Source organism: Capsicum annuum, chromosome 3 (assembly GCF_002878395.1).
Source record: "Capsicum annuum cultivar UCD-10X-F1 chromosome 3, UCD10Xv1.1, whole genome shotgun sequence".
Lineage (NCBI taxonomy): Eukaryota > Viridiplantae > Streptophyta > Magnoliopsida > Solanales > Solanaceae > Capsicum > Capsicum annuum.
The window spans coordinates 115816148-115843334 of record NC_061113.1 but is presented as its reverse complement, the minus strand read 5'-3'; the positions used below and the strand labels follow the sequence as shown (position 1 = coordinate 115843334).

At 37.4% G+C, this 27187-nt stretch overlaps 1 protein-coding gene across 1 annotated transcript; it reads left to right on the top strand.

Annotated features, from left to right (window-relative positions):
• On the top strand, positions 1-27187 carry LOC107863557 (polyadenylate-binding protein 1). The gene is made up of 6 exons (XM_016709524.2): positions 1-428; positions 4289-4391; positions 14208-14275; positions 16101-16292; positions 16370-16494; positions 26783-27187. The coding sequence occupies exons 1-6, from the start codon at positions 291-293 to the stop codon at positions 26826-26828; spliced, it is 672 nt and encodes a 223-aa protein (XP_016565010.1). The 5' UTR covers positions 1-290; the 3' UTR covers positions 26829-27187.

Sequence of the window (27187 nt, the reverse complement as noted above, 5' to 3'; positions counted from 1 at the left end):
AATATTTTTGGTCCGTTAAATTGATTTTTGGATATTAGTAGTAGTTCGTTAACCAACTGAACCATACTGGTTTATTACCCTTCTTGCCCCAAAAGGTAACCGAAAACAGCCAATAAGGAGTAAAAAATAAACAGATATAATGGGATAGTTTCAACTTGCCATCCTCTCCGTCGATCACCGACCGACTTATTCCCCCCAAATTCCCCCAAATTCCAACCTAATAAAATCAATTTCGCTCCAGCGCCGTCGCCCCGTGCCGCCCGCATTCAACACTCTGTTATATTATTCGAATGGAACACCAGGATAATGAATACGATGAGCATGAACACGAAGTTTACGGAGGTGAAATACCTGATGAAGAAGGTGAGATGGATGCCGAATATGACACTGCTGCTGCCGCTGAATCTGAGGATGACCCTAATGCTAAGGTTATTTAGCTTTACTTCCTTCTTCTTTCTTCCAATTTTTTAACGTCTTACTGCTAATTGAACTCAACTAACCCAATACATTTCAAATATTGCGCAAAACGAAATATCCACCTATACAGAGTAGCGACCGTAATAACGGAAATAAGGAATTCGGATTGACGAGAGCTACGAATTTCAATCGACTATAACTATCAGCTATGAAGACCAATCCAGATCTGTCTAAGTTCCATCTCAGCCTCTACTAGTAATCACTTCAAAACCTGAAAGTGAAGACACTGAATTCAGTAATCATCCAGTAACCTCCATAACATTTCGATAAATCGCTGGATAGAAGAAATTATAGAAAGGAAGGATAGAATTGAAGAGAATTTGGGACTGGAAAATAAGAGAGAATTCAAGAGATAGATGAACACGAGATAAGCAAAATAATACCAGATAGATGCCTTCCTTGAATTGGATTTGATATGTATATATATATGATGATGGACTTAATCTGAACCATTCTTGTTCCATTAATCTTAGCCCTCCACATGTAGCAACTAACTGTTGAATTAATCTCAATTTCCATTGATCCTTATGTTTAATTCCACCCTTACCCCCCATACGTCTTTGTTTGAGTAAGTAATGACTCGGCTGATTGCATTCCACTCTCCATGAAAACATCCTTGACCTCATGAATGGGATTGAAGCTGGGAAATGAACTCTGGAAACTGAGCCTTGATGAAGGACCAGTCTTCCCAGGTTGCTTTTTCTGTGGCCGTTAGAGGGGTTTGTTGCTATCCCTTGGAAAGTGATAATCTGACTAGGGTACTCCACCTGAGTCTTGCCAAAAATGCATTTGATCTTTTTGGAAAAAAGCTTGTGTTGTATCCAAAAAGTAAATGTCTTATTGAGTTGTTCTAGGTGATCTGGTAGGGTCTTGCTTTACACCAATATATCATCAAAAAATATAAGTATGAACTTTCTTAAGTAGGGACCAAACAGTGAGTTCATCAATGCTTGAAAAGTTGTTGGTGTATTTGTAAGGCCAAAGGGCATGACCTTGAACTCAAAGTCACCATGGTGAGTTCTGAATGCTTTCTTGTGTACATCCTCAGGTTTCATCCTGATTTGATGATAACCTGTCCTTGAATCCAACTTAGAGAAATAATTGGACCCCCTAATTCTTCCAAGATATCATCAACAATAGGAATTGAGAACTTATCTTTAACAGTGATCTTGTTGAGTTCCCTGTAATCTATGCAAAATCTCCAACTACCATCTTTCTTCTTAAACAAGAGCATTGAAGAAGAGAAAGGGGAATGGCTTGGTTGTATGATTCCTTGTTCCAGTATCTTAGTCACTTGTTTCTCCAGTTCAATCTTCTGTCTTCTGATAGTGATTATACCTATAGGGCTTGATTGAGATTGGATTAACTCCTGGTACATTAGGAATAGCATGATCTAATTGTCTGGCAGGTGGTAGTGATTTGGGCGCCTCAAACACAACTTCATAAGTCTTCAGAACTTTTTGCACCTCAGTTGGTATTTCTTCTGACTCAATCACCTCTTGGCTGTCCATAGTTGAAAAATGAACCAGCAGTGCTTTTCTCTTCCTGAAAAGTTTCCCTATACCCTTGGTTGTAATCTGGTGCATCCACCTTGGCCTATATCACCCTTTAATGCCACCATCCTCGCAGCTTGCTTTAGTCTCAATATGTAGAGCTCATAGTCAAAAGTAACTGGGTTTGTACCCTCATCCAGTCACTCCCCAAAACCATGTCACAAATGCCTATGTTTAGCAGTCTGAATTTTATCAGCAAACACCACCCATTGATCCTCCACTTCACTTGAGTGACACTTTGGTGGTTATACATTTTTTGGCCATTAGCCACTGTAACCCTTAAGAGTGCGTCCATATGAGCTATGATTCCCAATTCTTTACATATTTGACTGTCCAAAAAGCTGTGTGCTACCATAATCCACCAATATGATAATGGACCTTTTCTTAATAATCCCCTAAGTTTGGAAGTATTGGGGTCAGGTGTACCTGACATGTCATTCAAACACACTGCTTCTTTCTTACCATCAACCAAACATTGAGGAGCCCCTCCAATCTCTATTAATGCTGTTTGTTCTTCTTCTAATGGTCCTTCCTCTATTGGCTCTTCCTAAACTGCTGACATGGTGTTTAACTGTTTGTCCTAGCAACATAACCCAGATAATACCTCTTTGCACACCTCCAATATGCTCTAGGGATCTTCTTGAACTTTGCCTTAACTTCAGACCTGGCAACTGTGTCGGTTTCTTTTCTGAAAACTGGGCTAACCTTGACCGGATGCTTGGGGGTTGGCACAATAGTGCCCTTGTGTAATCATTTGGTTCTCCTCTCCATGGCATTTATGACCCTCTCTTGCTTTCTGGCAAAACCCACAGCCTGAGGTAAGGTGAGTGGATCATGCATTTTCACTCTCTCCAATCTCTTCTTTGAGCCCTCCCACAAAGCATTCTAGCAGGAAATCTTCTGGCACCTGGGGATTTCTCATCAAACTAGAGCCTTGAGATCTTCAAACTTCTGTAGATAAGCATTGACAGAGATGGTCTGGACCAACATTTTAAACTCGTTCACCGCCCTCTCACTACCTTCGTCATCATATCTCATAATGAATTCATCACAAAATTCTCCCTGTCTTACTTCTCTCCTGGTGAGGGTGAAAGAGAAGTACTTGGCTTCTGCATTACCTTCTAAATGCAAGGTGGCCATCTCAAACTTTTGATTGCGTAAGTGATCCTATAATCGTTGAAATACCATTCACATCTCCTTATCCAAGCTCTCGGCTCACTGCCACTGTATGTGGGAAACTGCAGCTCGGGATGGAAATTCTCTCCACCTCCGTTACCATTCCCTCGTAGGTGTTCTGCCACCCTGGGCCTGGCAAGTAGCCCATCACCTCTACTGCTCTCTACCTGGTCACTGGGAGATGTTCCACTGCCTCCTTCAATTAACCTCATCAAGGCTCCTTGAATCTCCTCCATATGTTTTAGTTCTAATTGAGCTAAACTCATAGTTTTGAGTTTCGACACTGCCGCGCCAAAATTAGAAACAATCTGCCACTTATTTGAATGGATCTGACCCTCAAGTCTCTTAACAGGTTCCTCAGCCTTTCTAGATCTAGTAGCATCTGCCCTAGTCATCCTCATAGGTATAATCAAAATCGTTGCTCTGGTACCACTTGTAATGCCCTAAATTGATTGAACTCAATTAACCCAATGCGATGTCAATATTGTTGCACAAAACGAAATATCTAGCCAGCTCAACAGAATAGCAACAGAAATAAGGAATTCAGCTCGACAAGAGCTGCCTGTTGCAATAGACTATAACTATCAGCTATGAAGATCAACCCAGATATGTCTAAACTCCACCAACCTCTCCTATGTAATCACTTCTATGTGAAAGTGAAGAAGCTGAATTCAGTAATCATCCAGTAACCTCCATAGCATTTCGATAAATCAATGGATATAAGAAATTATATAAAGGAAGAATAGAATAGAAGAGAATTTGGGACTGGAAGATAGAGCGATTCAGGAGAGAGATGAACACGAGATAAGCAAAATAATACCAGATACATGCCTTCCTTCAATTGAATTTGATATGCATAATATGATGGACTTAAGCTGGACCATCCTCGTTCCTTCAATCGTAGCACTCCACATGTAGCAACTAACTTTTGAATTAATCCCAATTTCAGTTGATCCTTATGCAAAATAAACCCCCCACCCCCACCCCCACCCCACCTACGTTTTCGTTTGAGTAAATAATAACTAAGCTGATTGCATGATATTTAGGTGTGTAGCCCTGATTTATTTAGTTTTTGTGTGTAGGAGTTAGAGAATATGAAGAAGAGATTGAGGGAGATTGAAGATGAAGCAGGTGCTCTTCGCGAAATGCAGGCCAAGGTTGAGAAAGAAATGGGCTCTGCACAAGGTTTTACTCGTTTGGCAGTGCATCTCTCTATTTTTCAAATACTTTGCACTACTCACATGTCTGGAAAATCCAATCAGAACTTACATTAAGAAACACAAACACCTCTTGGTCCTTGCAGTGCCAAGGCAGAGAAACTCTCAGTACAAGAATTTTTTTTTATATAAAAAGAATAAATGAATTTGCCAGTGATGCGTGGATCAAATTTGTCATCTCAGGTGTCTCTTTATTTTCCTTATCTGATTTAGTTTATTTGTCCCTGTAAGTAGTAGCGTATACTCCCTTTTCTAAATAATAAAGGAAAAACAATGTAAGGGGTTATAAGGTCTTGTCGAGGCCATGGAGAAAAGTATTCTCATGAAAAATATGATACTAAAAGAATTTTTCGTTGCAAGAGGTAAAGCATGAAGGTGGTAAGGAGTATTTGCAGTTGACTGTGTATTAGGCCTTGGCATAGGTTGTACTGCTAGTGCTGTACAGCTTAACTTTGCACTGCATTTTCTTTTTGCTCTAGTTGATAAAACGCACAGCATATTGGCGAAATTTATCCAACCATCATTTATCCTGCTTTCTTCTCAATACTTCCAAGAGGTCTGCAGACTAGGCAAGTTAGTTTCCTTGACACTTCCGACGCAATTGCTGATTGTTTATGACCATACTGTTTAAGTTTGATAGCACAGAATCATTAACTTCAGAATAAAAATTTTCCTTTTAGTTGGAACTTGTAACAGATCTCTGAAGGTGCAGACAGTAAAAAAAAAATTACAGTGGAAGAAATACAAAAATCTGAACATTTAACATTTTGGTCAAGACAACTTGATCCAAGTGAACGTTCAAAGTTGGGATGAGAGCTTCATTTGCGGTTTCTGAATAATGTGAATCAGCAAAGGAACAATGCTCTATGCATAGTTATGTTGACTTTGGGTACATCATGTTTAAATGGGTTGTTTCTGGTATCCATCTGAAATTGTTATTACTTATTAAGATACTCTCTTTTTTTTTTTAATGAAGTAAAGGATTTTATGGATTTGAAATATTCAATCACTTGATTTATAATAAGGAAGATGCCAAGTTACAAAAGAAATAGACCTTTTGCTCCAATACAAGAAAGGTTTAAAAAATACATTTGCAGCAGCAGTACATGGAGTCTAAAGCTAAAACTAGGGAGCTTGCAAATCTAAAAACATGTCAGCACTTTTAACAGGTGTGTGAAAATTCCAACTGAACAAACTAACTAGATATTTAGTCTTAAGAGAGTAAATATCTGTTATGACGCCATCAATGCATCTGTGATTCCTTTCATTCCATATTACCCCAGAATAATGACTGCTGGAATCATCCTCCAAATATTCTTGATGGCTTTGTCAACTCTCCAAAAAATCCGGCCGATGCAAGACTACTTTATAAACTTAGGCATGCTCCAAGCGGTGGTGGATCTAGGATTTTGAGTGTTCATCATTATAAAGAAGTGAACAGTAAGGTTCATAAAAAAAAAAATCTAATCTAGATGTAAATGTCAAACGAATTCACAAAAAGAAGTAAATCTAAATGTAAGCTAAACTATCATTAAAAATCAAATTAACAATATATTAAATAGTAATTAAAACTACAGTACATTATTTTGAAGTAATCTTTTTTCTTCTCAAAAGAAAAACTAAAATGCTAGTTCAAGTGGCATTTAAGGAATAAAAGGAAAAAATAATCATTTAAGAAAAATTATTTGCAATGAACTTTAGTTCATTTTTAAAATTAGGTTATGATTATTAATAATAATAATAATAATAATCAAAATCTAATTTTAAAAAATGACTAAAGAGCATTGCAAATAAACTAATAAGTAAAAGAAGCTAATTAAATGCATAAAAGTAACATACTTGTTATGGATATTTGTAATACCAAGATACATAAAAACACACACATAATAAGTATTTATATTATCTAACGAATATTTAATAGCGAAGAAAGTTAGAAAGAAAAATTTCAAGCATTAAAGCCTATGGCCATTTTTAAAAAATGGAAACAAAACTTTTAGTATGAAAACACCACAAAAGAAAAAGTTCGGAGAGGGTAGGAAGTGCACTTGTGATCTTAAGGAGATTACGGACCCTCCTTGACTGCTGAGCTAGGCTATTAGGTTGCGTCAAGGGGGTTCAAAACATCATATATATCAGAAAATAGTAGTTGTGACCTTATATACACAGTATAATTTTCTGACAAAGGGGCTTCGGCACCCCCATCCCGCCCCTGGCTCCAAGAGAGACCATAGAGAGAAAAGAATAAGTCCTAGATATCAGCTGTGATGGGGCATTGCAAAAATAGATGGTTGACACTTTCTAAATTTTGGCTGCTGTGATAGCATCTGTTGACAAAAGTAAATTTCTTTCTGCTAAGATTGTCCTGCGTACATTGTTGAGTTACAATTGCTAGGTAAGTAGTTCCCTCTTCTCTAGACATCTTAATGTAATCACAACACCTACTTAATGCTGGTTTATGACATCAATGATACTTGCCAGGGAAAATAAAAAACTTTAAAAAGTATTTTGTTCATGAAATAGCACCAAGTGCTGGAGACTGTACAACTACACTGATTAACTTTTTCCTTCCTACTATAAGTAGTCTGTGAACTCCGAAGAGTCAAAGTGATTTGGACTTTTTAAGTTACACCAAAAGGCTAAAAACTTTAAGAATCTAAATTTTATACAGTGAGTTGCACTTGCTTTTCCTTTGAAACATCTCGAGTTTCTTTCCTTCCAAATTGTCCACGTTATGAATAATAAACAGTGTACAAATGTCTGGGTTATTTCGTCATTTGACTGCTCTGCAGCCTCCTTAAGATGTTAGTCAATTAGTGTGTGAATTTTTTATCTGTTTAAAATGTTTAAAATATTCAACTGTCAATGTAGTTGAAAAGAAGTACAAAAGTTTTCAGATTTAACAGTTTAGAAAGCTCAAAGAAATATATCAAACAAATCCACAAGATTCACACTTCAAGTCTTGGTCATAATAAGCTCTACCTTGACTTTTAACAAGTATCAGTTAATACAATCTGATTTTCTGATGTTTAGACGACTTCACCATTTTAATCAACTACTATATTTTAAGAAATATTGGAGCTTAAGCTAGGTGGCTGTGAGGAAGAAATTTATGTATCATGAAGTTGGAAATAATAAAATATAATTGTAAACCTCAACCTCGTGAATTCTTTTGAGGTTCCATAGTTTATTTGTTGACAAACTATTCTTGGAAGGTTTATATGCTAATTCAAAGGCTCAAAAGCTTTTCAAAATTGGATTTTTGTTTTGACTTCTCAATTTGTTTGGTATGTTTTTCAAGAGTTGTTATTTGCAGAACTATACACATTTCAATTTGGTTGGAAAAGATTTTTTGAGTATACGACCCAATTTTGGCAAAAGAAGACTAAGTTATGCTACCACTTGATTAAGATTGTATCTCTCTGCTGCAATTGTGGTTAGGCAACTCTTGGTGGAATTAACTGTATGGATGTACTAAATTAAGTTCATGCTTAGTGAAGCAATGGTTATTGCTGCAATTTTGTATTGGGCTTTTGACTTTAATCGATCTACTCACTCGAGGAGCAAGATGAATATTGCGATGGTAGTGCATGCTGTGGGATAAAATAGCTACATGGTAGGTGCAGCAACAAGCTAAGTGGTTGCACAGATTTTTTTCCTTTCTTCACTTGAAGGGGTGATTAGATGGTCGTTGGGTGGACAAAATCCTAGAATGAGGTTCTTCAGGGATTCGATTTAGGTGTTGCAAGATCCTGTACCTCCTTGTGTTTTTCGCTTTTCTACTTTTAAAGCCTAACTTTCTTCTTTTGAAAATTGCTGTTGTGTCAATACAATTCAATTGGTTGATTCGAGTAAGTCGCGATCTTTTGTTATTTATTTTATTTTCAGAATATAATTAAGTTCTTATTGTTAATTGTTGAAAACCCATCTACCCTTTGCCAGCAGAAACTACTGAAACCCTTCTTCATGCACCAGCACAAAAGCCTTTAAATTGGTCAACTTTGACCAAACTTTTTCTTTTGAACTGGTTAAGTAGTGGGAAACTTTGGCCAAACTTTGCCCCTTTCCTTAACGAGATGATTGATAATGGGTTGGGAAATAAAAAATTTCACTTTTGCGTTTTGCCTCATGTGATCAAGTTTCTTTTTGTAGAACGGGCTTAATTGTTTCACTCTAGGTTATTTATTTTTCTTTTGGCTAGATTTGTTGAAAGCAACCGAAAAATGGATTTAATTATGCCTGTTATCCTAGAATTCTACTCAAGCACCTACAAAAGAATCAATTAAGGACAGAAACTTTTTTGGTCCTGCTATGGTGATCACCACAATTTTGACGCTCATTATGACAACAAATTTTATTAATCCCAAACCTCAAGGTGTTAATCAACTTTTGATTAACTATTAAAGAGTGACAAAGCGTTGACTCCAATGTTGTCAAAGGCGTGCTTAAGCCCTTAAGCGAGGCTAAAATATGTTCAGTGTTTCACCTCGCTTAATATGCAGGTTCTAAGGCATATTTTCCATTGCCAAGATGAGGGAAGCAAAATTGAGATGGTTTAGATATGTGATGAGGTGAAGTTCAGACGCCCCAGTGAGGAACTGAGTGAGGAGAGGTGATTAGACAAGACATGGTTCATATTAAGGTTACCGAAGACATGACCTTAGATTGGGGGATGTGGAGGACGCGTATTAGAGTAGAAGGTTAGTTGGGTAGGAATGTTGTCGTGCACTAGTTGTAGTATGGTAGCGTAGGGTTTATTCGTAGATGTTTGTCATTGCTATCATTTATTGTGTCCGATTATCGCACTATTTTGTGGTTGAGTATTTTTTTTATGGTAGATTTTGCACTATCTCGTGTTGCCATATTATCTTTAACTAGTTTAACCTCACATGTCTCGCACGTGTAATGTCTGATTATTTAAAATTAAATGATATTGTCTATTGCGGAGATTTTAAATAAAGTGTAAAAGTTCAAATCACTTTTCAAAAATCTTTCACACTTTAGTATAATAATATAAACATAAACATATACACATATATGTTTTACCACTAGAAATTCCAATTTCCAATTGGTTGATGGATCATCACTTTTGCGTTTGTCGCATAGTACCTCTTTTCCTTGTTGCCACATGCTAAGAGAAACGCATCAATTTGAACGTATTTGTATTTTCGATTATTGTTTTTAATATTTAAAATTTTTCTTTATTTTTAAAGTCAAATCTTTACAAAATCATTGATTACATTCTTATTACGTACTTAAAACTTTTAGAAATCTGTTACTTCTTAAATTTTTCTTATTCTAATAGTTTTATATTTATTTTAGATTTTTCAAATGTTCTTAAAATCAAATTTTGTTGATTTAGAGTTCTTAAACTAATGGAAAAAATATCAGTTGTCATTAATTTTGATGACTTCTAATAAGGAAAGATTTTATCATAAATATATTTAATTATTTTCAACCCTTAAATTATGAAAGAAAATTAAAATTCTAATGACTTCTAATAAAATCAGTTGACCAGGTACTTTGTCATGAAATTTTGTTTCAAAATTTAGTCATAAAGACAAATACTTCTCACAAGTCTGACAAAGACAAAAAGAAAAATTAACCAATGGCCATGGATGAGTTAGCACTTAGCTTTTGTGCTTGTTATACTGTTATCAGTTCTAAGTCGGCGGTCTATCGGAAATAGCCTCTCTACTTTATCTGAGGTAGTAGTATGATCTGTGTACACTCTACCCTCCCCAGACCCCACTATGTGGGAATTAACTGGGTATGTTGTTGTTGTTGTTGTTGTAATGACTTCTAATAAGGGAAGGTTTTACCATAAATATATTCAATTAATTTTCAATTCTTAAATATTAGGAAAAAATAGTGAAAAGACGATTTTGTCTAAAGTAAGGACTTTTAGTGAAGGGCAAAAAGCTCAAACAACATTTCTAAGGTCCTTCACACTTTTAATATATTATAGATTATAGCTATGGATTATAGATTATAGATATAGATATAAATTATAGATGTGTTCCTCTTCTTTGTACCTGGATTTGCTACATTTGAGCCGAGGGTCTTTCGGAAACAACCTCTCTGGCTCCCCGAGGTAGGGTGGTAAGGTCTGCGTACACTTTACCCTCTCCAGACCTCACTTGTGGGACTATACTGGGTATGTTGTTTTTGTTGTTGTAGATTTTTTTTTTCAATTTCCTTGTTCATATATTTATTTTGTCATTCATGCTTATAATTGTTAGTCTTGGGCTAGACATATATATTTGTAATCCCTTCTCGCTTTTTTTGTTAAAGCCCACGTTTTATTTGCGGTTTGGGCTTAAAGCTTTTGATAACACTGATTGACTCCATCCCCGGAAAGCTCTGTAATGGTAAGGATGTACCAGAACAAAAAAATATATTTTACTTCGAACATGAAAGAGAAGACACAACACTAGGCTAGGTATCACAGTGCATCTGTTTCATCTTCAAAAGTCGGGCTCAACCTTAACAGCAGGCTAAATGCTATGGGAAGGATCATTTTGGGTTACTTTTTCTTGGTATTCTTCATTAGCTCAAGTGATATATGTAGTTGGATCTTCATAAAAAAGAGCTACATGGTTGGAGAAGTGTGTTTCTGGTGCCTACTATATTAAGTGTTTTCCTAATCAATGTATAAGATGTAATAAGATTATTTTCTTTGGTTCCATCATTTCTTAAAGATCTCTTGAATTCCTTATTGAAGCAAATGAAAAGATTGGCTTTCCTCATAAATGCTTGATCTTCTTTCCTAATTGAGAACAAATTCCATGTAGCTGCAGAGTAGACTTCCTTTTTGTTGCAGGTTTGGAGTGTTTGGAGTCTTTCTGGACATTCTTCTACGTGATTTCTAGGAGTGTGAGTTTTGAGGGGTTGTATCTATGATTTTTCACAAATCTTACCTGTCACGAAGTCTATTTTAGTTGCTTCTTACTGTGAAACTCAAAGCTCTTTTCTTCTCTAACTTGAAATTATCTAAATATGATTTTCTCCTGCATTCAACGATGGGACTACTTATTCGTGCATTGTAGAAATATTGTCATTCGTGAATAGTGATTCCATTCCTCCGGTATTGGTTATGTTATGAGGAGCTTAGAGAATGTACTGGTGTAATATATTAGTGAATGAATCGTGTTACATAAATCCATGTTTATCTTCCGGTCATTGTTAGTTTGATGACAAAGTTATCTACTTGAATAAATAAGTATTTATTGCAATTTTCTTGTTTTTCTTCATTATACTTTAAATTACTGTCATGCCAAATAAATACCAACTTGTCTCCTTTCTATTGGTAATTGTCTCTGACCACTTGTCTTCCCCAGACAAATTTGATTTCTTCTAAGATTCCTCCGTTACATCTTCGTTTCTGTCACCCTATTTAAATTAGATGTTCGTGTTGGTGGTCTAAACCTTGGTCTCTACGTTGGCTTCTTTCATCTGTTCTTCCAATCGCCTGTAATCAGCCGAAAGATGACCGGAGAAGTTCGCTGCTTTGAGCCTAGGAAATCTTTGTGGCCGGTTCCAGCGCCTAAGAGTGGGCTTTTGTTTCTTTTTCACCCCTTTTTGCACTCTGTTCTTTTAATGTCAGATATATCTTTAAAAAAATAAATTATTTCAAGGTGAAAATGGTTGTTTGTTTGTTCTTTTTTTTTGTTTTTGGATTATTGGTTTCTTGTTGCCTTCCTCTTTTGTGTGTGTTATCTATATCCATCCGGTAATCGGCATGATTTTCTAGATCCCATCCTCTTTCAGAAATTATTTGAGGTGCTAATTTCTTCTTGGACACATAGTAGCTTGTCATTTTGCCTGGTTTCTTTTTGCCTTTCTCTTTTATTGTATTTTTGATATCCTTCCTGTAATCAGCATGATTTTGTAGATCTAGACCATCGTCGTATGAAAATTATTTAGGTGCTAATTTCGTCTTGGTTTGACTAGCTTGTCATTTGACTTGTCGAAGGAAAAAAACTATTATTTGCCCCATGAATTTGGTCATATGGTCATAGTTGATTGCTTGTCTGTTTCTTTTAGGTAAAATGTGATTCTGGTCAAGCACCGATTGGGTATTTAGAGTATTTGGTATGTGCAAAGGGAGAGAAATGAATTAGACCTAACTGTGGTCATTAATAATTGACACATTTGGCTTGCATGCTATTCGTTAAAATTAAGAAAATTGGGAAAAGGAATATACTTTCTTGTAATTAATTTTATTAATTGCTAGCTCGTTGCATGATATGATTATATGAGAAACTCAGTGCTATTGGAAGTCATTATTTTGGTTCTTTTAGCGACGAGCAATGGTAGGCAAGGGGTTGTCACCTCATGGGTGAAGCGTTGTGCTTTTCTATTGAGAGGCACAAAGTGATCCCAGAAGCAGTTGAAGCTTTGAATCCGATTATAGAAAGAAAAAATAGATAAAAATAAGGAAACTAGTGAAGAGGGTTGAAAACCTGAGGTCTCAAGTTCGAACTCCAACGGAGGCAAAAAAACACAAGGTGATTCTTCTCATCTGTCCTAGTCTTGATGGATAGAGTTACCTGATATTTGTTGGTATTTGTTGCTGGTGGGAGGTGGCAGGTATCCCGTGGATTTAGTCGAGGTGCGGGAAAACTGGCTCGGACACTATGGTTATCAAAAAAAAAAAAAGGAAACTAGTATGCCGCTACGGTTTTAACATCTTTCTTCGTTTTCTTCTTCTCAAGGTTTAACACCTACGCTTCTGTCGTGATGGATTTTTTTTAAAACACATCTACTGTTCTTGTTTCTCAACTTCTTTTAATTTACATATTTCGTCTTTTTCCTCTTCAGACAAAGAATCTTTCTTCTCCTCTTAGTGTGTGAGTCAGAATCTTTCTTCTCTTAGTGTGCGAGTCTTTTTCTCTTTTACTTCTTCGTTCCTCCACTTTTACTCTTTTGTTACATTTATTTGAGTAATTAATATGGAAGTATGCATTGCAAATTTATTCTTTTCTTGTTATTGATCCATTTGTAAATTGAAAATCAATATAATTGAAGTTCTTTTTGTATGGCCTTGTTGAAATTGCATGTTAATGATGTTTAATTTGAATTGTTCGATTAATAGTGCCATTACTGTACACCTGATTATAGTAATTGTGATTGTAATTGTGATTTAATATATAATTACTTAATTCATATATGTTACGGATCTTATCAAAGAAATTCATGTATGTTACATGATTTTTCTATTTCCAGTAATTTGGCACTTTCTCCAAAGAAGTGTGAGTGTTGCTTCTTTCCATTTGCTTAAAGCCCCATAGGCCTTTTTTTGGTTGAAATGAGAAATGTTTTGTGTGTTTATATATATTTTAGAAACAACCTCTCTACCTTACGGCATTACACTTTGTGTGTGTCTCTCTCTCTATATATATCTATATATAGCAAAAATTACAAGTTAATGGTAACTTTTCAAAAATATGAGTGAAACCTTAGGGTGCTTCTGAAGGTTCCTCGATTCTCTGTTGCATAGAAGGGCAGTGAATGCGTTTAAGTTATCTTAGGTATTGTACTTTTATTTTTGAAGAGAGCATGTGTCGTTGTGCATGTATATCTCTGTGTCTGTGTGTGTGAGAGGAAATTGTCTTTTAATACCAAACTCCACCCTCCCAAAAAAACAAGGGAAATCCAAACAATCTTCTGTAATTTCTTGTCCAAAATGTAACTAAATGTTAAGATTTGAAGTAAGGAGATACACGTTGTCAAACTTGCGTATGAGGTATTTGTTTATAAATTGTGCTTATGTACATGTGTGCAGATCCAACTGCTTCTGCTAGTCAGGCGGAGAAGGAGGAGGTGGATTCGCGATCTATTTACGTCGGTAATGTGAGATTTATCACCTTTACCTCAACATATAAATTTGCTTCTCCCTATGTAACAGGTTTCTCCTAATAGCATCTGCCTGCTCTTCGTAAGGCTTTGAGTTTGTTAATCAGTGACAGGAACTCATTTGTAGTTTAACCTTATCTGATTATTTGCATATTTTGAGTCAAAGGTAACTTTGTATTAACAAAAACTCATCATCCAAGAGATGATCATAGATCTTATGACTCTCAATCAAATGGATTTTCCTCCTAGCTGGCTGCCCAAAAACAAAGAAACTTTACAAGTTGCCTATGAAATCTACTAGATCTATGGCATCCCCCAATTTCCTGTTTACATCAAAAATAATGTAATCTAAGGCAATGGCTTTTAATCTTCTGGATGCTACAACTCTTGCCGTCAAAGCACCTGACATTTCTTTCTTTCCACAGTGTCCACCAGACACAAGCTGGAATTCTCAACCACCAATCGTCTGATGAACCTCTCTTCCTAATTCCTTTCCAGCTGTTTAGAAATTCCAGTGTGGAGCTTGGCATTGTCCAGTTGATCCCCAGGATACAAAAAAACATGTTCCACAATATTTCAGTTATGTTACAATGCAGAAATAGGTGGCTATTCACTCCTGCATTTTGGTTACACAAAAAACATCTAGAGCAAATCTGTGTTCCTCTTCCTTGTAGAGCTTCATGAGTTAGACAAGCTTTTCTGATAACTAACCAAACAAAACAAGCCACTTTCAATGGACTTTTGACTTTCCATATTTGCTTCAAAGGCTATTCCAGTAGCATGATTTCACTGTAAACACCCCTTTATTGTGAATCTGACAGATTGGTTTATCAGTATCTGAAGGAGTCTAGCAGTATCTGACACTTCCCAGTCGTTAAGAGCCCTCATAAAGATTAGGTTCCACCCATGTAGACTCCATACTTGAGCAACTGTATCATTTCTTTGTGAATCACATTTTAGTCCAATAACAGAAACTGCAGATTACTTTATTGCTCAAATCTGTTGCCTATAGGTTTTTTACCCCCTTCTATTCGGTATTATTAGTTGTTCTTTAACAGTGTAAGATGCAACTTTAACAGGAATTCAGCTAGAAAGCAATAATATTATTCGACTTTCTAGAAAAACTTATTTTGCGCATCAGTTGTCTAATTGCTTTACTTTCTTTTTTTCCCTTATGGACACAGAAAATTGGTCTGTTGGTCTTCTACTTGTTCTCTTTTCTTTTGTTTTCTGTTTTCTTTCTCAGTTTTTCTCTTGTAGCCTTAGCTTGCAATTTGTTGCGTGTAGAAGAATGAAAACTTGAGGGAAGTTTGTCCAGAAATGCATGACAGTATAAGGCAACACTTTAGATTGAACGGTCTGCATATTTCACTTTCAGGATTAGTGGTTGCATTTATAGCTTGCAATTTTTTATGTGCAGAAGAATGAGTACTTGGTATATGTTTATCCAGAGATGCATGACAGGATAAGGCAGGTTGAGTTGTTGTACTAATAGAGCTAACTTCACATTAAGTCATTACTCATCAACTTGCCAAAAAAAGATATTGTTCCCTGCACGTCTTACAAAAGTAGCACCAATCATGTTCGTTAAAGACTTCTACAGTGCCCCTCATCGTTGGTCTTTGAACGTGGTTTGATAGTTGTAATGCTATATTTGTTGTACTCCCTATATGACTCAAGCTTTTGGGACCGGATATCTGAAGTGAGGCAAGTCACCCCCTCCCCACGCCAAAAAAAAAGAAAGAAAAGCATACTGACCCACCTCTTGTGAAAATATTTAGCATAACTATCATTTGAATTGTTTTTTTCATATCAATTTCAGGTAGATTACGCTTGCACGCCTGAGGAAGTGCAACAGCATTTCCAATCCTGCGGCACTGTTAACAGGGTAACTATCCTGACGGACAAGTTTGGCCAGCCGAAAGGCTACGCATATGTTGAGTTTGTCGAAATGGAGGCTGTTCAAAATGCACTTCTATTAAACGAATCAGAGCTTCACGGGCGGCAGTTGAAGGTCCATAACAATCATCTTTATGTGTTATTGACTCTTTCACCTTCTAGACCTTCTACCACTGTTATTTTGTCATGCAGGTATCTGCTAAGCGGACAAATGTTCCTGGTATGAAGCAATTCCGAGGAAGGCGATTTAATCCTTATGCAGGATTCCGCCCTCGACGTGCGTTCGTTCCTGGTGCTCCAGTATTTCCACCTTTTGGGTAATTAACATGATGCTATCCTCTGCAGAACCTTTATATATATAAGCACTTTCTTATTGTACCATCTAGTGCTTGAGAGAACCCCGCTCCTTGGGTCTTCTTCCTTCTTGATTCTTTTTCGAGAGCTGAGGATTTGAGTTACATCGCTTGAACTTTTGATTCCATGGATATTTGGTTTTTAGTCAATTTCAGAATGCAAGAGTGGTACTTTTTATTTGTTACATGGAATTTCTTCTTCCTTTTGTCTCTTGCTTCTTTCCTTTTTTGTTTTTGTCTAGGGTATGGGGATGCTTAAAAGTTGTATCAAGATATGAGCAGTTCATAGTACAACTTGCCACCCTAGTTGCTACAAGAGCTGCAAAAACATGAAAATAGGTCAAGGAATTTTCGACAGTAAGAATATGCCAGTGTATTAGGTGATGAGTATGGTTGGTGGTTTTTTATTTGGGAGGAAATTATGTTTCAAAAAGGGTTGCAAAAGAAAACGAAAAGGCATATGATCGACATACTGCGAAAAACTTTAAATAAAGGAACAAATACTGATGTTTTGCACTAGATCCACTGATATAACAACAAGAATTCTGAAAACAGCCACCAGAAAACTGCTAACACCTTAAAATACAACCCAAGACATGAATGAAATTCAGTAATACAGTACATAATACTAAGATTATACAAATTCCAGCATTCTTAGACATTCGAGAGTCTAGAACTCTCCCAGAAGATTCTCGTTTCTTTTTCTGAATACCTTCTTCTAACTGCACTGCCCCTTTTTCTACAGAAAAACCACCCCGTAACTGTCTCATCACAGTTGGTAAGTCTTTTAATTGTTTATTTTGGCTTCCTAGAGTAGGTTTGTATAACTTGAGGCACATCATTACCCTCCCCTATAAGATTCACCTTGTTCTCAAGGTGACAGTCTGGAAATTGCAGATTGGTAATTCAGATTCTACACCATCATAGTACCCTTAGTTTCCCCTTCAACTACATCTTCTCCAGTAGGCTCAGAGAATTCTTCCATATCATCTTCATCTTTATTGGGTGCCTCTGAAATAATCAATAGGTTAAGCTGCCTGTATTTCACATCTGAAACATAACCCTTGTTTTTTTCAAGCAAATTCTAAATCAAGCAACCTTCTGAATTGTACCTCTGATTTTGCTACCGAAATAGTCGACTTTGTGGCAGTATGCGCGGCTGAATCAGTGTTATGACCTACTGATCCGGTTCTTGAGTCACGTGTTTCAAGTATGTTTTTGACTCGTGGATAATTGGGTCTAAACCCAAGTGGTCTATTGCATGAACTTCCCATATGTGGTTCAATCTTAAAACCTTGCAAAACAGAATTTTGATCCTCCACCTTTTGAGTCATCTCTGTTATCTCCTTCAATGTTTTTGCCCCATTACTTCTGCTCGAATTGCCTCTTTCAGACCATTCAGAAATACGCCAGATAACAGTCCATCAGACCCCTCCTTCATAGATGCTGACACCTTTTCAAATTCTTCACAGAACACGGTAACTATGTTAACCTGCTTCAGCCCCATTAAGACAACATATTGGTTGATCTTTTAGGAATGATGAAATTGGTTCAACAACTCTCTTTTGAAGTCTTCCCCGGTTAAGGTTAACATTGGTTGCCGAGACTCTAGCGAATAGTACCAATTTAAGGCTTTTCCTTCCAAACAAACACCTGCTGCAAAATATCGTTCCACTCTGAAAATCCATTAAGGATCCTCTCCTTCGAAGTTGTAGTTTCAGAAACTTCTTCCCATCTTTTTCCCCAGCCAAGTTGACATCGCTCCCCACTTCTTGGTTTTCGACGGATCTGGTTTGAGAATGGAATGCTTCTGCCATCACAGTTCTCCCTTATGCTTCAATTCTCACCAGAGACTCTCATTTCTTGAAACAATCCTTCCAGTTTTCTGACGTCTTCTCTTACCCCTGCCAAATGAGTCTCCACTTGTTCAACTCGTCCTTCCATTTTACTCTCCATTCCCGAACGTTACTGCTTTGATACCAAATTGATAGACTTGCGGCGAAAAACAGTAGATAAAGGAACAAATACTGATGTTTTACACTAGATACACTGATATTACAACAAGAATTCTGAAAACAGCCACTAGGAAACTGCTAAAACCTTAAAATACAACCTAAGACATGAATGAAATTCAGTAATACAGTACATAATACTAAGATTTACACAAATTCCAGCATTCCTAGACATTCGAGAGTCTAGAACTCTCCCAGAAGATTCCCTTTTCGTTTTCTGAATACCTTCTTCTAACTGCACTGCCGCTCTTTCAACGGAAAAAAACACCCCATTACTGTCTCATGACAGTTGCTAAGTCTTTTAATTGTTTATTTTGGCCTCCTACAATAAGTTTTCTAACTTCAGGCACATCAGCATACAACCTTTTCTCAGTCAATCTTGATTTTTCCTTGAAGTACCACAACCCTTCTCTACCCCAACCCAAAAAAGAAGAGGCATCAAATTGTTTACTTATCCAAAACAAAGTGGATCTTTGCACAACCATTCTTTTGGGGCTAGACATCTTTGTCTGATCTCAAAGGATCAGGAGCAAAGAGATGCCGAGGACAGAGCTTAGAGCAGTTTCCATATCCATCCTGACCAATAATATTGTCCTTGCCTTTGTCACTTCACTAAACATTGGGCTAAAGCTCAGCTTATCTCCTTACTCTTGGAATTTTATTTAAGTTCCAGTATCCTGCCAGTTGCAACTTCATATGCCATTTATCTATCTGTCAATTTCTGAAGGAAGTCAAGTTGAATGTTAACTTAAATATCACCTATTCTGAATGCCTTATGGGGTGTGCATTGCCACATAATCTACTTGAACACACGTTTGTTTGAACTACACTGGTTGTCCCTGCCTACATGAGCAGTAATCCAGAGCTCCCTACCTCCCAAATAAAATGGAATCTTGGGTTGTCTTTGGTTGGCTGGGATTTTAGGTTTACTGCTTTACTACGAAGTAGTATGTTGGGTTTCTCGTAAAGCCAGAGCATGTGCCTGGTAATTGTGTTGATCTGAAATGGTAACTTCTGTGTTTAATGTTCTTTCCAATGAGTTAATTCATTCTGTTGGTATTTTGACTAAATATGACCTGAAGTCCTATGCTTCTGGATTAGCAGCTCAGCTACTCGAACTTGTCTATGTTGAAATTTATCCGTGTGCTTCAGAAGATGTATCCTAGGGTCTCGTCCTATTGATGAAAGGGTCAAGTCGGCATTTCACTAAAATAAAATAGATGCCTCCTTCTATGTCTATGTTTGTAAACAATCAGTCACATTTACCTATCTAAAAATGCATCACTTGACTGTTTTTCTAAGACATTGCATCAAAAAAATTGCAATACATTCCCCGACCCCTTTTTGTACTGGAGGTACGTGCCGAAATCTCCTGTTTTGTTTTTGTAATACTAACTCAAATGTTAGCAACGATGCTCTCTGTACTACTACCAGTTAAGTAAAATAATTTATCCTTTAGAACTGAAAAATAAGGTGTTGCAATGCATCAAGCACTTTCATAATAAAGGAAAAAAAGCTCTCTGGCACGAATCCCAAGATCCCTTCTCTCCTACTCCCTAGGAGGAAGGACATCTCCTTTTCCAGCAACTTCCTTGCTGGAAACATCCTTTCTTTCTATTTTAAGCTTCCGTATCCCGTGGTAGCTAACCCTTTTTTCTTCTCTTTTCTTTTCATTCTCAGTTCTTTAAGACCACTGATGGGAGAAAATAGAATCTACTTCAATGCTGGCTGCAAGCCTTTTGATATCACTTGATGGACAGTGGGGAGTGATGTCTGGTTTGAATGGGTGGAGAGAAGCCGCAACATGATGAGAAGGTCTTCTATGAGTGCGGAAGTCATGAAATGGCTCTGTACCATCCTCAAGGAAGCATCTAAGGACAAGGAGAAAGGGATCAGAAGATGGAAATACAAAGAAAAATTTTTGGAGACTTTCTGCACCAGGAAAGTGAATGAATATGGTAGATTCATGAGCATTCTTACTCTTAAATGGTCTGGAAAGGTCAGTGTTAATAGTCCCAGAGCTAGCTTTAAATGAGGGATGGAGTGAGGTAGCTTTTAAGATAGAGAGGTTCATTCAATGCCCTCACCAACTGAAGAATAATGTACAACCCAGACTATTTAAGAGGGATCTGCCGTATGTCAAAGCTGCTGGGGAAAGCAAATGAAAGTCAAATACCTTGGGAGAGATGGCGATCTTGTACAACGAAGGAGACCTTCAAGTTATAGAGTCACCTGGGGCAAAAGACACCGGACTTTTCAAGAGATGCATAGTGGGTTCTTTCAAAGAGGGAGAAACAGAGATCCCATCCTTATCAAACATCAGGAGGTGGAGTGCAGTCACTTGGAAAGCAATATTTGGGATCAATATCTATGAAATGGTCAACAACATGTTCCTTTTCGAATTTCCGAACAGGAACATGGCTGAACAAATCATTCAGAGGGAATGGAGATGGGGAAGATTAGAATTAATCTTCAATGGTGGAACCAGTAATAGGATGCGAAAACCCCAAAACCACTTGGCTAAGAGCTTTGGGAGTGCCACTACAGTTATGGTCACAAAGCATCTTCAAAGAAATTGGGAACCTCGATGGAGGTTGGGTTGAAACTGGGAGGAGACAGGTTTGAAGAACCACTTGAAGTGGGCAAGAATCAAAATTTGAGGCGATGGCCGAAGTTTCCCTGGTGAGGTATCGATTGTAAGAGACGGAATAAATTTTTTTATCCCTATTTGGGTGGAAAAGAAAGTTCGATTTCAGAACTTGACTCCGGCAGGGGGAAGAAATCATCAGTTAGAGTTGCCAGAGCTGGGGGAGTATAGCAAAGAGTCCAAAGGTCCTCCATCTACATCGGACCAATGGGTAAAAGATTTGTCTTCTACTGGAAAAGGACAAGAGCCTGTTCTGAACCCTGATACAGTTCAGACACGTCACATGGGGGATCTTTTAACAGCAGGGTTTTTTTTAAACGAACCCCTAGAGTCACGTGTTAAGGACATGGAGACCCAAGTCTTTTCTAGATATAGTTTGGGCTGGGGCAACAGTAAGAAGAAACCTGGACCTGATAGTGCAAATGTCATTTTCAATGACTTATCAGGCCCAAGGGAGGAAGCTTTTTTCAATCCATTATGTTCTGAAAAAAATGAGCAAGTTCCAGTTCTTATGAGAGGCTTTCTGGAACCAGAAGCAGTGGCAAATGAATTCTATGCGGGCCAAGGTACTCCCGTTGCAGACCCAAGAGAAAATGCAATATGTCTACCATAGACAGAAGCGGTGGAGGAAAGCAGTGCTAAGACTGATCTATCTCTGGAAATTCAGGAGGAACAACACCTTATACTAGACATGCAGAGTGACAAGCAAATTGAAGAGTGGTTGGTGGAGGATGTGGAACCAATCCAAATTGAGTTGACACTTACAATTCAAAAAGAAAAAGAGACATCTATGTGGGTAAGGTAGAATTTAGTTAAGCTGGGGAAGATGTTTGGTGTTGATTTTCGGAGGCATAAGGAGGAGTCATTAGAGCTTCTTATGCAAATTGATAGTTGCAGCCAGGCTAGAAAAATGGAAAGTGATTCCACTAGCAAATGGCCTAGGTACAAGGGGGTTCGGGAACTGAAAAGACTTGCTTCTTTTGACATTAATTTCAAAAGTGATGGGAAAAGAGAGAGGGGAAAAGAGGTCAAAGCTCTACAATGATGGTGAAACTTGTGTCCTGGAATGTTAGGAGATTGAATAGTGGGGAAAAGAGGAGATTCGTAAAGAGTTTAATATTCAACTGGAAGGCATATATCATTTGCTTACAGGAGTCTTAAGTTAGAGGGGGATATGCAAGATATAATGAAAGAAATTTGGGGAGGAAGATGGGTCAAATATGCTTGTCTACAAGCGAGTGGCACTAAAGGGAGGTATACTGATGATATGTGACAGTAGATCTTGGAGAGGGGAAGTGCTAGAAATAGGATCTTATACTATTACCTGCAGTTTTGAGGCAGTACTGCAGGATTATGTCACATAACGAGTGTTTATGGTCCAAACTGTAGATCAAAGAGAGCATGTGTGGGAGGAAATAGGTGCTGTCAGAAGTCTTTTTGAGGGACCATGGGCAGTGTGTGGAGACTTCAACATTACAAGATACCCCTCAGAAAAGAGAAACTGCAGAAGGAGAACACCTGCTATGATAGATTTTTCGGACTTTATTGAAGATATGGACCTTATAGACTTATAACTGGAAGGGGTAAGTTCACTAGGTTCAAAGGTGACAACAATAACGTTGCCTCTAGAATTGATAGAATTTTGATATCCAAAGAGTGGGATGATAGCTTCAGTAAAATTAAACAAGTTGTGCTGCAAAGATTGTGTTCTGACCACAACCCTATTGCTTTACAATGTGGAGATTGGGATCCTAGCAAATCCTCTTTCAAATTCGATAACTGGTGGCTCAACACAGAGGGCTTTGTGGAACAAGTTAAAGAGTGGTGGGATTCCTTTGTGTTCACTGGTAAGCCTGATTACATCTTAGGTTGTAAGCTCAAGGCCTTAAAAGGCAAATTGAAGGAATGGAGTAAAACCGATTTGGGCAATCTAGGATTACAAAAGGTTCATATCCTGAGTCAGCTTTCTACTTTGGATACAGTGATGGAAACCAGAGTCCTAACAGAAAAAGAGTCGGCTTTAAAGGCATCCTTGCTTATGGAATTTGAAGAACACCTTAAGAATAAAGAGATTGCATGGAGACAAAGAACTAGAGCATTGTAGTTGAAAGATGGGGATAGAAATACAAAGTATTTCCACAAAGTGGCCAATGCACATAGGAGGAGCAATAATATAGATCAGTTGTTGATTCATGGGATTCTGAGAGAATTAAAGAGGGAGGCCATTGGTTTTTACCAGGGGCTTTATTCAAAAACCCCAGGCAAAAGACCTTCCAGTAATTTGATTAATTGTCCAATGATCACTGTAGATGAAAGTGAAATGTTACAAAGGGAGTTTGAGGAACAAGAGGTGCTATCATGTTTAAAGCTGTGCGCCATGGACAAATATCCAGGTCCAGATGGATACACCATGGGTTTTTTAATCAAGTGCTAGGATGTGGTGAAAACAGATATCATGGAGACTTTCAGGAATTTCCATTCCAATGGCATCTTTGAGAAGAACTTTAATGCAACTTACATTGCTTTGATCCCCAAAAAAACTAGAGTCAAGGAGTTGAGAGATTTCAGGCCCATTAGTCTCATAGGAAGTGTATATAAGCTACTTTCCAAGGTGCTTACTGAGAGACTGAAGAAAGTGGTTGACAAGCTGGAAGATGTCCATCAAATGGCATTCATTAAGAATAGACAAATAATGGATGCTATTTTAATTACAAATGAAGTAGTTAACTCTAGAATCACTCAGAAGAAGGTCAGAATTCTGTGCAAGTTGGACATAGAAAAGTCATATGACCATGGGAATTGGGAATTTTTGTTGAGAATGCTTTCATGTATGGGTTTTGGAAGAAGGTGTATCCGGTGGATGAGATATTGAGTCAGATTCTCAATCCTTATAAATGGTGCACCCGAAGGTTTCTTTCCTACTCAAAGGGGTTTGAGGCAGGGAGATCCTCTTTTCCCCTTTCTTTTTATCATTGTCATGGAGGGCCTAAATAACATGATTAAGGTGGTCGGAGAAAATGAATGCCTCAGGGGGTTTGAGGTAGCTACTACGCCAACCTCAAACTCAATTGTTAACATGGAAGTAACTCACTTACAGTATGCCGATGACACACTAATATTTTGTGATGCGGATGAAAGGCAACTATTGATTCTAAGATCAATTTGGATGTTGTTTGAAGGTTTTTCAGGATTGCACATCAATTGGAGAAAAAGTCAGATGTACCCTATTTATAAAGTCTCTAATATGGTGGATCTATCTAGGATTCTGGGAGGAGAAATAGGTTCTTTGCCTACTATTTATCTGGGTATGCCTTTAGGAGCCAAGTCAAAGGCTCTAAACATTTGGAATTCTGTGATTGAAAAAAAGTGTGGGAAGAAGCTCACTAGGTGGAATCTTAATATATTTCCTTGGGAGGCAGAGTCACTCATCAATTTAGTTTTGGATGCCTTGCCTACTTATAATGATGTCCATTTTTCCTATTCCTATTGAGGTGATACAGAGATTAGATAAAATAAGGCGAGATTTTCTATGGAAAGGGATCAAAGAAAACGATTCTACTGTCCAACATTTAGTCAAATAGAACAAGGTTCTATGGGGGAGGAAACATGAGGGTTTAGGAGTAAGAAATTTGAAATTACAAAACAAGTCTCTTAGACTTAAATGGTTATGGAGGTACTCACAAGAGCATCAAGCATATTGGGGCAAAGTAATTCAAGCTAAATATGGGGAGGAGAACAAGTGGATGACAAAAGAGGTTCTAACACCATATAGGGTAAGTGTATGGAAGTCCATTAGAATGTTATGGCTTTTGTTCAAGGACAATACAACTATCAAGGTAGGCAATGGGATCAAGGTGGAAGATGAGTGGTTAGGCACGTCTAATCTGAAGAGTTTATTTCCAGCTTTGCATGAACTGACAGTGGATAAAGATATGAGCCTAGCTGAAAGTCGGACTTAACAAGGATGGAATGTTCAGTTTAGAAGGAATTTCAATGATTGGGAAATTGAAACTGTGGCTGAGTTCTTTAGAAGATTGGAAGAGTTTAAAGGAACAAGGAACGAGCATGACAGATTGTGGTAGAGCAGTGATAGCAAAGGCGCATTTAAGGTCAACTCCGCATATAAGTTGTTGAATCAAGGTGGACATGAGCCATCTTCTTGGCCTTGGAAGCAAATTTGGAAACCTAAAACCCCTTTCAAGGTGACCTGTTTTACCTAGATTCTGGCAAGAGAAGCAGTATTGACACAAGAAAATCTCAAGAAGAGGAAGTTCTCCATGTGTTCCATGTCTATATGGGGAAGAGGTTAAGACAGTCAACCATCTGTTAAACAGTGCCGGATTACTAGCCAACTCTAGAGGATTTTCATTAGTCAGCTTTGCTTGGGTTATGCCTGACAAAATCACACATCTTCTTTACAGTTGGGAAGAAGCAGAAGTTGGAGCTGCAGCTGCAGACAAAGACAGCCAGCATGTATTTGGTGGACTATTTGGAAAGAAAGAAATGCTAGATGTTTTGAGAGCAAGAGGTGTGATCTTCAAATGATCAAACTAAATTACATCAGACTTTTTTGCTTCTGGTGCAAGCAAATGTATTTAGAGGATACTGAATCCATTATAGACATCCTAGGTTCTGTTTACGATTTAGTTTCAGTTTTCATTTTTTTTGAAAAGTTGTAAATATGGTTTCTAGTGCAACCCATGCACTAGCTCAGTTAATATATACAAATGTTATCTTCTCAGGAAAAAAAAAAGGTGTTGCATCACTAAACTGTTAAACTAGAATAGTATAAAACTTGTAGGGTATTTTTGTTGCAGTAACACATGTAAACTTGTATTGATTCGACATATGTTGGTTATAAGATTTGTTCAATTGAATTTATTTTCTCTTATCCTTCGAGTATTCCTGATAGGCTGGTCCTAATCTTTCTAATAACAAACAGAACTGAAATTGGTTTAAATGTTGTATGCCCTCCAGAACATAGAGCTGAACTTCCCTAGATTTTAATAGAAGGGTAATTCTTCAGATACATGTTGATCTGGATTATAGTATTCCTAATTAGCATGCTCTCATTTGTCCCCCTCGACTCTTCACTTTTATAAGCTGTTTTTTTAACTCCTTTTGTTTCATTTTACTTGGCCCTTGTTGACTTGGCACACCCCTTGAGAAAATCTTTAATTAGGGATGTATTTTACTAAATTAGCCGATGCTTTGAAACACTAAATTTGACTATGATTACTTTATGTTGTTATTTGGACAAGTAATTTGAAATAACTATTTTAGTATAGGGGGCAAGTAGTCAGTTGTCCACCTTATTATAAATAGTTGTCCCAAATTACTTTGTCAATTTACAAAATCAAGATAGAATTAATTACGTTTTCCCATTTCACTCTTACAATTAATTTCTTGGAAGTGTTAACAAGTTATTTGTAAAGGGGAACGTTGACAACTAATATGGAACGGAAGTGGAGTACTAATTATGTAAATTTTTACTCTTTCATTTTATGTTCATTGCCACTGTCATGATTTATCTTCCCATGTTGATTACATCAAACTTTAGTTAACAAGTGTTGTGTTGTTGTCTTATTTGCAGAAGGGTTCCAAGGTTCAGACGCCCCATCCGCTACAGGCCATACTAGTGGATTTTGCTTGGGATTGCTGGCCTTCCTGAGAGAAGCATGGGGCTCGCTTTGTGAAAGAGGCATCTCCGTGTTTTACTCTTTGGTTTCCTTTGGGAGGGCAAAGGATGTTATAATTCAAATTTACTGTACCATTTAAGTCATGACTTAAGGGGGCTGACATAATTTCAGCTCCGTCATCATGTTTTGGATTTGTGGGAATACAGAAGTTTTTTCCATTACTGGCTTGCTCAGGTGCTTGCATTTTGAGCAGCAAAAGGAAAAGACAAACCAAATAGATTATTGTTGTAGATGGTTATATTCTCTTTGAATTATGTCCCCTGATTTTACCAGGGAATTGAAAGGTGTGTTTTTATGTT

Bases quoted from the DNA above. Each gene is read 5' to 3' on its own strand.
- LOC107863557 (XM_016709524.2), top strand. From the start codon at position 291: ATGGAACACCAGGATAATGAATACGATGAGCATGAACACGAAGTTTAC. The intron at 429-4,288 runs GTTATTTAGCTT...TTTTGTGTGTAG, and splicing joins AGGATGACCCTAATGCTAAG to GAGTTAGAGAATATGAAGAA. The intron at 16,293-16,369 runs GTCCATAACAAT...TTTGTCATGCAG, and splicing joins TTCACGGGCGGCAGTTGAAG to GTATCTGCTAAGCGGACAAA.